This window comes from Lucilia sericata, unplaced genomic scaffold (genome assembly GCF_015586225.1).
Source record: "Lucilia sericata isolate MDLA Ls3-8-SP2 unplaced genomic scaffold, ASM1558622v1 Contig002244F_arrow, whole genome shotgun sequence".
NCBI classification, from domain to species: domain Eukaryota; kingdom Metazoa; phylum Arthropoda; class Insecta; order Diptera; family Calliphoridae; genus Lucilia; species Lucilia sericata.
The window spans coordinates 41,654-53,103 of NW_023996070.1; the positions used below are offsets into that span (position 1 = coordinate 41,654).

The window sequence follows — 11,450 nt, forward strand, 5'->3', positions numbered from 1 at the left end:
ACTAGAAGCCCTAGGGCCTAACGGATTAAAATCTGTGATCACTCTTATTTCCCACCAAAAATCTAATTCTAAGTGAAAACATAAAAGTCCATTTTCTGGCTAAACTAGAAGCCCTAGGGCCTAACGGATTAAAATCTGTGATCACTCTTATTTCCCACCAAAAATCTAATTCTGAGTGAAAACATAAAAGTCCATTTTCTGGCTAAACTAGAAGCCCTAGGGCCTAAAGGATTAAAATCTGTGATCACTCTTATTTCCCACCAATAACCGAATTCTGAGTGAAAACATAAAAGTCCATTTTCTGGCTAAACTAGAAGCCCTAGGGCCTAAAGGATTAAAATCTGTGATCACTCTTATTTCCCACCAAAAATCGAATTCTGAGTGAAAACATAAAAGTCCATTTTCTGGCTAAACTAGAAACCTTAAGGCCTAAAGGATTAAAATCTGTGATCACCCTTATTTACCACCAAAAATCGAATTCTGAGTGAAAACATAAAAGTCCATTTTCTGGCTAAACTAGAAGCCCTAGGGACTAAAGGATTAAAATCTGTGATCACTTTAATTTCCCACCAAAAATCGAATTCTGAGTGAAAACATAAAAGTCCATTTTCTGGCTAAACTAGAAGCCCTAGGGCCTAAAGTATTAAAATCTGTGATCACTTTTAGTATCCACCAAAAATCAATTTTTGAGTGAAAACATAAAAGTCCATTTTCTAGCTAAACTAGAAGCCCTAGCGCCTAAAGGATTAAAACCTGTGATCACTTTTAGTACCCACCAAAAATAAATTTTTGAGTGAAAACATAAAAGTCCATTTTCTGGCTGAACTAGAAGCCCTAGGGCCTAAAGGATTAAAATCTGTGATCACTTTTAGTACCCACCAAAAATCGAGTTTTGAGTGAAAACATAAAAGTCCATTTTCTGGCTAAACTAGAAGCCCTAGGGCCTAAAGGATTAAAATCTGTGATCACCTTTATTTCCCACCAAAAATCGAATTCTGAGTGAAAACATAAAAGTCCATTTTCTGGCTAAACTAGAAGCCCTAGGGCCTAAAGGATTAAAATCTGTGATCACTCTTATTTCCCACCAAAAATCGATTTCTGAATGAAAACATAAAAGTCCATTTTCTGGCTAAACTAGAAGCCCTAGGGCCTAAAGTATTAAAATCTGTGATCACTTTTAGTACCCACCAAAAATCGAGTTTTGAGTGAAAACATAAAGTCCATTTAAAGGATTAAAATCTGTGATCACTTTTATTTCCCACCAAAAATCGATTTTTGAGTGAAAACATAAAAGTCCATTTTCTGGCTAAACTAGCAGCCCTAGGGCCTAAAGGATTAAAATCTGTGATCACTCTTATTTCTCTTATAAAAGTCCATTTTATGGCTAAACTAGAAGCCCTAAGGCCTAAAGGATTAAAATCAGTGATCACTTTTAGTACCCACCAAAAATCGATTTTTGAGTGAAAACATAAAAGTCCATTTTTTGGCTAAACTAGAAGCCCTAGCGCCTAAAGGATTAAAATCTGTGATCACTTTTAGTACCCACCAAAAACCGATTTCTGAGTGCAAACATAAAAGTCCATTTTTTGGCTAAACTAGAAGCCCTAGGGCCTAAAGGATTAAAATCTGTGATCACTCTTATTTCCCACCAAAAATCGATTTCTGAGTGAAAACATAAAAGTCCATTTTCTGGCTAAACTAGAAGCCCTAGGGCCTAAAGGATTAAAATCTGTGATCACTTTTAGTACCCACCAAAAATCGAGTTTTGAGTGAAAACATAAAGTCCATTTAAAGGATTAAAATCTGTGATCACTTTTATTTCCAACCAAAAATCGAATTTTAGTGAAAACATAAAAGTCCATTTTCTGGCTAAACTAGCAGCCCTAGGGCCTAAAGGATTAAAATCTGTGATCACTTTTAGTACCCACCAAAAATCGATTTTTGAGTGAAAACATAAAAGTCCATTTTTTGGCTAAACTAGAAGCCCTAGGGCCTAAAAGATTAAAATCTGTGATCACTTTTAGTACCCACCAAAAATCGATTTTTGAGTGAAAACATAAAAGTCCATTTTTTGGCTAAACTAGAAGCCCTAGGGCCTAAAGGATTAAAATCTGTGATCACTTTTAGTACCCACCAAAAATCGATTTTTGAGTGAAAACATAAAAGTTCATTTTCTGGCTAAACTAGAAGCCCTAGGCCCTAAAGGATTAAAATCTGTGATCACTTTTAGTACCCACCAAAAATCGAGTTTTAAGTGAAAACATAAAAATCGATTTTTGGGTGAAAACATAAAAGTCCATTTTCTGGCTAAACTAGAAGCCCTAGGGCCTAAAGGATTAAAATCTGTGATCACTTTTAGTACCCACCAAAAATCGAGTTTTAAGTGAAAACATAAAAATCGATTTTTGAGTGAAAACATAAAAGTCCATTTTCTGGCTAAACTAGAAGCCCTAGGCCCTAAAGGATTAAAATCTGTGATCACCCTTATTTCCCATCAATAATCGAATTCTGGGTGAAAACATAAAAGTCCATTTTCTGGCTAAACTAGAAGCCCTAGGGCCTAAAGGATTAAAACCTGTGATCACTCTTATTTAACACCAAAAATCGATTTTTGAGTAAAAAACATAAAAGTGCATTTTCTGGCGAAACTAGAAGCCCTAGGGCCTAAAGAATTCAAAGCTTTGATCACTTTTATTTCCCACCAAAAGTCGATTTTTGAGTGAAAACATAAAAGTCCATTTTCTGGCCAAACTAGAAACCCTAGGGCAAACACAATTGAAATCTGTGATCACTTTTATTTTCCACCAAAAAGCGAGTTTTGAGTGAAAAAATAAAAGTCCATTTTCTGGTTAAACTAGAAGCCCTAGGGCCTAAAGGATTAAAATCTGTGATCACTTTTAGTACCCAACAAAAATCGAGTTTTGAGTGAAAACATAAAAGTCTATTTTCTGGCTAAACTAGAAGCCCTAGGGCCTAAAGGATTGAAATCTGTGATCACTTTTATTTCCCACCAAAACTCGATTTTTGAGTGAAATCATAAAAGTCCATTTTCTGGCTAAACTAGAAGCTCTATGCCCTAAAGGATTAAAATCTGTGATCACTGTTATTTCCCACCAAAAATCGATTTTTGAATGAAAACATAAAAGTCCATTTTCTGGCTAAACTAGAAGCCCTAGGGCAAAAACAATTAAAATCTGTGATCACCCTTATTTCCCACCAAAAATCGAATTCTGGGTGAAAATATAAAAGTCCATTTTCCGGCTAAACTAGAAGACCTAGGGCCTAAAGGGTTAAAATCTGTGATCACCCTTATTTCTCACCAAAAATCGAATTCTGAGTGAAAACATAAAAGTCCATTTTCCGGCTAAACTAGAAGCCCTAGGGCCTAAAGAATTTAAATCTGTGATCACCCTTATTTCCCACCAAAAATCGATTTTTGAGTGAAAACATAAAAGTCCATTTTCTGGCTAAACTAGAAGCCCTAGGGCCTAAAGGGTTAAAATCTGTGATCACTCTTATTTCCCACCAAAAATCGAGTTTTGAGTGAAATCATAAAGGTCCATTTTCTGGCTAAACTAGAAGCCCTAGGGCCTAAAGAACTAAAATCTGTGATCACATTTAGTACCCACCAAAAATCGAGTTTTGAGTGAAAACATAAAAGTCCATTTTCTGGTTAAACTAGAAGCCCTAGGGCCTAAAGGATTAAAATCTGTGATCACTCTTATTTCCCACCAATAATCGAGTTTTGAGTGAAATCATAAAGGTCCATTTTCTGGCTAAACTAGAAGCCCTAGGGCCTAAAGGGTTAAAATCTGTGATCACTCTTATTTCCCACCAAAAATCGAGTTTTGAGTGAAAACATAAAAGTCCATTTTCTGGCTAAACTAGAAGCCCTAGGGCCTAAAGGATTAAAATCTGTGATCACTCTTATTTCCCACCAAAAATGGACATAAAAGTCCATTTTCTGGCTAAACTAGAAGCCCTAGGCCCTAAAGGATTAAAATCTGTGATCCCTCTTATTTCCCACCAAAAATCGAATTCTGGGTGAAAACATAAAAGTCCATTTTCTGGCTAAACTAGAAGCCCTACGGCCTAAAGAATTGAAATCTGTGATCACTCTTATTTCCCACCAAAAATCGATTTCTGAGTGAAAAAATAAAGATCCATTTTCTGGCTAAACTAGAAGCCCTAGGGCCTAAAGGATTAAAATCTGTGTTCACTCTTATTTCCCACCAAAAATCGATTTCTGAGTGAAAACATAAAAGTTCATTTTCTGGCTAAACTAGAAGCCTTAAGGCCTAAAGGATTAAAATCTGTGATCACTCTTATTTCCCACCAAAAATCGATTTCTGAGTGAAAACATAAAAGTCCATTTTCTGGCTAAACTAGAAGCCCTAGGGCCTAAAGGATTAAAATCTGTGATCACTCTTATTTCCCACCAAAAATCGAATTCTGGGTTAAAACATAAAAGTCCATTTTCTGGCTAAACTAGAAGCCCTACAGCCTAAAGAATTGAAATCTGTGATCACTCTTATTTCCCACCAAAAATCGATTTCTGAGTGAAAACATAAAAGTTCATTTTCTGGCTAAACTAGAAGCCTTAAGGCCTAAAGGATTAAAATCTGTGATCACTCTTATTTCCCACAAAAAATCGATTTCTGAGTGAAAACATAAAAGTTCATTTTCTGGCTAAACTAGAAGCCCTAGGGCCTAAAGGATTAAAATCTGTGATCACTCTTATTTCCCACCAAAAATCGATTTTTGAGTGAAAACATAAAAGTCCATTTTCTGGCTAAACTAGAAGCCCTAGGGCCTAAAGGATTAAAATCTGTGATCACTTTTATTTCCCACCAAAAATCGATTTTTGAGTGAAAACATAAAAGTCCATTTTCTGGCTAAACTAGAAGGCCTAGGGCCTAAAGGATTAAAATCTGTGATCACTCTTATTTCCCACCAAAAATCGATTTTTGAGTGAAAACATAAAAGTATATTTTATGGCTAAACTAGAAGGCGTAGGGCCTAAAGGATTAAAATCTGTGATCACTTTTAGGGTTAGGTTAGGTATTCAGGCTGCAAAGACGCACACTTGGGTCCTGTTGGTCCCTTTGTGATACCTGTAAAGATAATAAAATATAAAAGAAAGAGGGTAGAGGATAGTAGAAGATAGTTTAGGATTAAGTCATAGAAGAGAAATTGAAGTGGAAGAGAAGATTGAGAGGTCTGTCCTTGCGGACTAGCGAGTGCCTTAATTATGGCTTGGTGGTCCTAAAACCAGTTACTGTGCCTGATGAAGGCATTTATGTTATCCAGTCCTAGATTAGATAGTTCTGACAAGTCATCAAATAGTCGTTTTCCTAGATATACTGATCGAGTGTCCGCTAGCGCCGGGCATTGACAGAGAAGATGTTCGATGGATTCTTCCTCCTCTTCGTCTTGACAGCTTCTACAGAAGTCGTTGTGGGGAATTCCAAGTCTTCTTGCATGGTTTCCCAATGAGATATGCCCCGTAATGACAGCAACAAGGTTGCTGATATGAGGGCGGTTTAGTTGCAGAAGATATGACGTGCGTTTACTATCCAAATTTGGCCATATCTTCCTTGTATTGATACAAGTTGGTTCATTACGCCATCTTGTCTGAGAAATTTCATAGAACTTTCCATCTATTATGGTCTTGCAAGCTTTTAGCGGTATTCCGCAAAAGATGTCTATGTCTCTGTCGGACATTGAGGCTCCTAGTTTCGCTAATTCATCAGCGATATAGTTGCCAGTCAAATCCCCGTGTCCCCGTACCCATTTGAGCACGATTATTGAATGTCTCGCCATCCTGTTTAAGGATGCCCGGCATTCCTGGACTAGTTTAGATGTAGTATATACACCAATCAGGGATTTGATAGCAGCTTGGCTGTCGGTACAAATTTGAATATCTCTGTTTGATATTCTGTAGTACCAAAGCCAATTTGCTGCTCTTTTTATGGCTGATAGTTCAGCCTGTAGTGGACTACAATTATTCTGTATCCTAAAGCTTATTTTAGTTCCAAATTCAGGGATAAAAATGCCACCTCCAACTCGTTCCCCTTTTTTAGAACCATCCGTATATACCAGGAGGGTTCTTGGGGAACTGTTATCCTCCGGTGAAGAGTTTTCGGATATTGTGTATCCGAAGTCCCTACGGAGGAAAGGTTTGGGTATACAGTAATCAATATTGCCCGGGAGGAAAGATGTTTCCCTCATAATAGCCGCATGGCCGTATGGCCTGTGTGTCCAAGCATTTATGGCATCAAGTCTGAGGGCAGTGATGAGTGCCAGTTTTCTGGCTATCAGATCCGTTGGGATCCAATTAAGCATTGCGAATAGAGATTTGGTTGAAGTTGTTCTCAGTGCTCCTGTTATAAGGATTGCTATCCTTCTTAGTACCTTATCAAGAAGTATACAATTGGAGTTGTTGTCCAGTGCTTTCCACCAGACAACAGCCCCGTAAAAGAGAATAGGTTTAATAACCGCTTCATGGATCCAATTTACCAGTTTGGGATTTAGTCCCCATCTTTTCCCTATGGCCTTCTTGCAAATGTACATTGCCATTAAGGCTTTGTTTACTCTGGCTGTGATATTTTCCTTCCATGATAGTTTACTATCAAGTATCACCCCTAGGTATTTCGCACTGTTCGAAAGTGAGAGTACGACTCCGTTTAGTCGAGGTAGGGTAAAATTTTCGATCTTGTATTTCCTGGTGTAGAGTACAAGTTCGGTTTTACTAGGGTTTACACTCAAACCACTATCAACGCTCCATTTACTTAGTAGATTGAGTGCTGATTCGAGTCTTTGAGATATCGTATTCAGATGGAAACCTGATACTGCTACCGCAACGTCATCTGCGTAAGCGACAGTCTTGTATCTTTGGTTGTCCAGTTTCATTAGTAGGCTGTTTATGGCCACATTCCATAAAAGTGGTGATAGGACTCCACCTTGAGGTGTGCCCCTGATTGCCATTCTTTGAATACATGCCATTCCCATGTTAGAACGGATAATCCTGTGTTGAAGAAGGTCTTTTATGAATTTAATCACTGATGTCTCAATACCGAGCTCTTCTAGAGCTGATATGATGATGTCGGGTTTGACGTTGTTAAAGGCTCCTTCTATGTCCAGAAAGGCCACTAACGTGTATTCACCAAATTCCAAGGATTTTTCTATATGTCCCACTAGTGAGTGTAGGGCCGTCTCAACTGATTTGCCTTTGGTGTAGGCATGTTGTGAGGGAGATAGGAGCATAGGATCTATTGACGATCTTATGTGGACGTCGATGATCCTCTCTAGGGTCTTAAGCAGAAACGATGATAGACTTATGGGCCTATAATCTTTTGCCTTAATGTGCGTTGTTTTTCCTCCTTTGGGGATAAACGTCACACTGCATTTGGTCCATTGTTCTGGTACGTATGACCATGTAAGACAGGCTTGAAATATTTCAAGTAGCCATGGTATAACTAATTCTGCATTATATTGCAGGTCAGCTGGAATTATGCCGTCCGGGCCCGGTGACTTATATGGGTTAAAGCTGTTTATTGCCCATTTTATCATTCCCTCGTCTATAGTTATTCCGATCGGGGTTTGACAATACGTTTGTGGTCTTTCCATTGTAATATCTAATGGTAAGTTACCTGGGAAATGAGTGTCCATTAATTCCTGTAGGGATTCTTGTTCACTCGTTGTCCACTCACCGTCTTGCTTTTGGATGTAGCCTTGAACGGTTTGTGATTTAGACAGGATTTTGCATAAACGACTTGTCTCTGAAGAGCTTTCGATGCTACCACAGAAGCTTCTCCATGAGCAGCGTTTAGCATTCCTAACCTGATTCTTAAATTTATTCAATGAGGCTTTATATGTGGACCATTCACCTGATCTTTTGGCCTCATTGAAAAGTTTGCGACATCTATTCCTAGTCTTCGCTATTTCCGAGGACCACCAAGGAGGTTTACTTTTACCCTTTGGTATCGAAGGTTTGCATGTTCTTCTTGTTGCTTGATTAAGAGAGCGTGTAAGGTTGTCTACAGCTCTATCAATATCTGCTGTATTGTTTATTTCCGGCGTATTTTGAAGAAGACTTGTCAGGATTCGATTTTGTTCTTCCCATCTTGTCTTTCTTCTGTTTAGAAAGGGGGTTTTCCTTTCCTGTGTATTTTCTATTGAGAATACGAGATATCTATGATCTGAAAAGGAACAATCTTCCGATACTTTCCAGTTTCGGATTATGTGCGAATGACTTGTATTTACAAGCGTTATGTCCAGTACCTCTTGTCTATTTGCAACTACAAATGTAGGTTCTGAACCTCTATTTACTACTTCAAGATTATGATTTAAAATGAAGTCTAATACGAACTCACCTCGTGTGTTGATGTTGGTGCTACCCCATAGTGTATGGTGTGCGTTTGCATCTGCGCCTATAATAACAGGGATGCGTTTTCCGTTTGCTGCACTTACTGCCCTGACGACCGTGTTACTTGGCGGGGGGTCTGTCTGGTCGTGCGCCATATAGCAGGAGAGGATCCACATTGTGGATTCCTCTGTCTCCCATGCTGCGGTTACTGTATCTTCATCACTGTAATCAGATAGAATGAAGATATTTAGGGTGCTTTTAGCAAGTATGCAAGATCTAATGTTACCTGTGCCTTTTGCGTATAGTATTCTATAGCCTTTTACGTTGATTCCAAGTATGTTGCCGTTATGGGTCCACGGCTCTTGGATCAACGCTATATCCTCCCCTTGATATCCAAGGTGGAGGTGTAATGCAGCTGAAGCTGCTTTAGAGTGGTGAAGGTTCACTTGGATCACCTTCATCTTGGTCAGGGTCGTAGACGATTGTGACGTCGGCGTCTTCTGGGTCTGTTTTCAGAAGCTCGTCTTCGTCAATCACTTCGCCCTGGCTATCAAATAGATTCCCAATCAAGTCTGTACTTGATTGGGCGTCCATTTGGTCGTCAGAGTTAGTGGTATCGTCTACCTTTCCTCCGTCCGTGCTTACCGGTTTGGGGTCTAGTTTGTCGTCACCCCGGTAGACGCGCAGCTTGATACTATCAAATCCGTAGTATACTTTGCCTTGCTTCTCTCGGAGTAACGGCAACGATTCCTTATTAAGGACCACGACCGCCTTTCTGTTAGCACCTTCAGGTTCGGAGACCTTGACTACCTTCCAATTGTGGGTAGGTAGGTCAGGGTTTCCACTCTGAAGGTACGCCAGAATCGCCTCTGGTTCGTGTGGTTCCGCCGGAATAACCGTGATTGATCTCGGTCTGCGAGGTATCTCACTAACCGGGATCACGTCAAGTTTCGCGCCGGGCCACACTTCCCCTATAGACGTAACCGCCAACTTAAGCAAGTTTGCTGAGCGCTCGTTCGTGCACGCCAGCAGTTTGATGTGACCTTGGTACCAGCCAGCATCATCATTCTGCGGAGATGGACCGGGATTCTCTTTGAGAATTTTCCAATACACCTCCAGCATTTTTTGACGGATTATCAACCATTTATCCTGGGAGATAGCTCCGTCGTTGACACTCTTGTCAACAATGGCCCTAACCAGCGGGTTTTTGGCAACTTCGCTGTAGGGTCTATTGACTATACGAGTCTCGAACTGCTTCTGACGTTTAGTCTTCGGCTGTGGGACTGCCTGGAGAGCATGTTCTTCCTCCGATCGCTGCCGTTTAGGCCCTGCAGATGTAGCTTGGTCCGCTGCATCTGAGGTTGTAGGAGGGTCAGAACACTCCGGCTGAGCCAGTAGGGCTTTAGCCCAATCTAGGGACGATTTTTCGTCCGGGGTAAGCGTATCGACCGACTTAACTCCAAGTCGCTCGACTAAACGCATGGCGGCACGCCTTTGAACAAAAGCCTTCCTAGATGGATCTTTGCGACTAGGGGGGTTTTCGTTAGCCGTGAGGGCGGTTGAGGGGGCATTAGTTGGACCCGACATCGAGTTCGACGATCCAACCTGTCCAGAAGTCGCGGGGGTCACTGCTTGGTCCGCAGTGCCCGAGGCAGGGGTATTTGCTGGCGTACCAGCTAAGGCTTGTGCAGCTGATGAGGTGCTTGCCACTACGGACAAGATTTCCTCGCTGCGTTCAGCCGTGCTATCACCAGAAGGTTGGATAGCAGGCTGTTTGCAGTCCACCAGTTTAGGTTTCCCCAACTGGCTTTCCACGGGTTGTTTGTTGTTTGTTTGTTTATTTGTTTTTTTCTCCATGTGATTCCCACGAGTAGGCGCGTAATGGGTGGACGACCCACGCAGGGACGGCGTACGTGGGCTAGGCTAAGCATTACAACCGATCCGTGCCCTGGCATCGGAGGGGAGCTGTTAACGACTAGTCCTCTTTAACCACTAACTAGCCATTCAGGTTCTCGGCACTGCTTCCAACCACCTTAACCTTACAAGTGGGGGATGAGGGAATGGGTTATTGGGATTGGATTGAAGAGGGATAAACTAGGTGGATTGGGAAATATGGGGATGGGGGTGGGGTTGACAGTTTTGGTCCGCGGATTTGTGCATGGGGAACAGGAGAAGTCCTGTTATCATATATGACCGCCTGTTATCAGGTGTACCATAAATCATATCAGCACTCTACCATCTCTTTACATATCAGTAGGCCATTTGTCAAAAATGTATCCACTGATGTGATAAAAGATTGTCCTGATTCATGCACTCATCTAGATATGACAGGCTTGTTAGACCATTTGTCAAAAAAATGTATCTAGTCAGGTCTGCCTTATCTCGAGCTAGCGTCGTCGTTTTCGACCATTATGTCCAATGTGTCGAAAAAGACCATGCTTAGCTCCCCCTATCCGCCACCTGGGACGCGTCCGATGGGAGATCTGACAACTCCACACGGTGATCACTTTTAGTACCCACCAAAAATCGATTTTTGAGTGAAAACATAAAAGTCCATTTTCTGGCTAAACTAGAAACCCTAGGGCCTAAAGGATTAAAATCTGTGATCACTCTTATTTCCCACCAAAAATCGATTTCTGAGTGAAAACATAAAAGTCCATTTTCTGGCTAAACTAGAAGCCCTAGGGCAAAAACAATTAAAATCTGTGATCACCCTTATTTCCCACCAAAAATCGATTTCTGAGTGAAAACATAAAAGTCCATTTTATGGCTAAACTAGAAGCCCTATGGCCTAAAGAATTAAAATCTGTGATCACTCTTATTTCCCACCAAAAATCGTTTTTTTTAGTGAAAACATAAAAGTCCATTTTCCGGCTAAACTAGAAGCCCTAGGGCCTAAAGGATTAAAATCTGTGATCACCCTTATTTCCCACCAAAAATCGAATTCTGAGTGAAAATATAAAAGTCCATTTTCCGGCTAAACTAGAAGACCTAGGGCCTAAAGGGTTAAAATCTGTGATCACTTTTATTTCCCACCAAAAATCGAATTCTGAGTGAAAACATAAAAGTCCATTTTCCGGCT

General features: G+C 40.5%; 1 protein-coding gene across 1 annotated transcript; it reads right to left on the bottom strand.

The window, feature by feature from the left end:
• Nucleotides 1-5,050: 5,050 nt before the first annotated feature.
• Nucleotides 5,051-10,714, bottom strand: LOC119613686. The gene is made up of 3 exons (XM_037969710.1): nt 8,655-10,714; nt 8,376-8,590; nt 5,051-5,114 (listed from the first exon to the last, which is right to left on the bottom strand). Exon 1 carries the CDS (start codon nt 10,223-10,225, stop codon nt 8,795-8,797), a length of 1,431 nt encoding a protein of 476 aa, XP_037825638.1. The 5' UTR covers nt 10,226-10,714; the 3' UTR covers nt 5,051-5,114; nt 8,376-8,590; nt 8,655-8,794.
• Between the last annotated feature and the right edge of the window lie 736 nt (nt 10,715-11,450).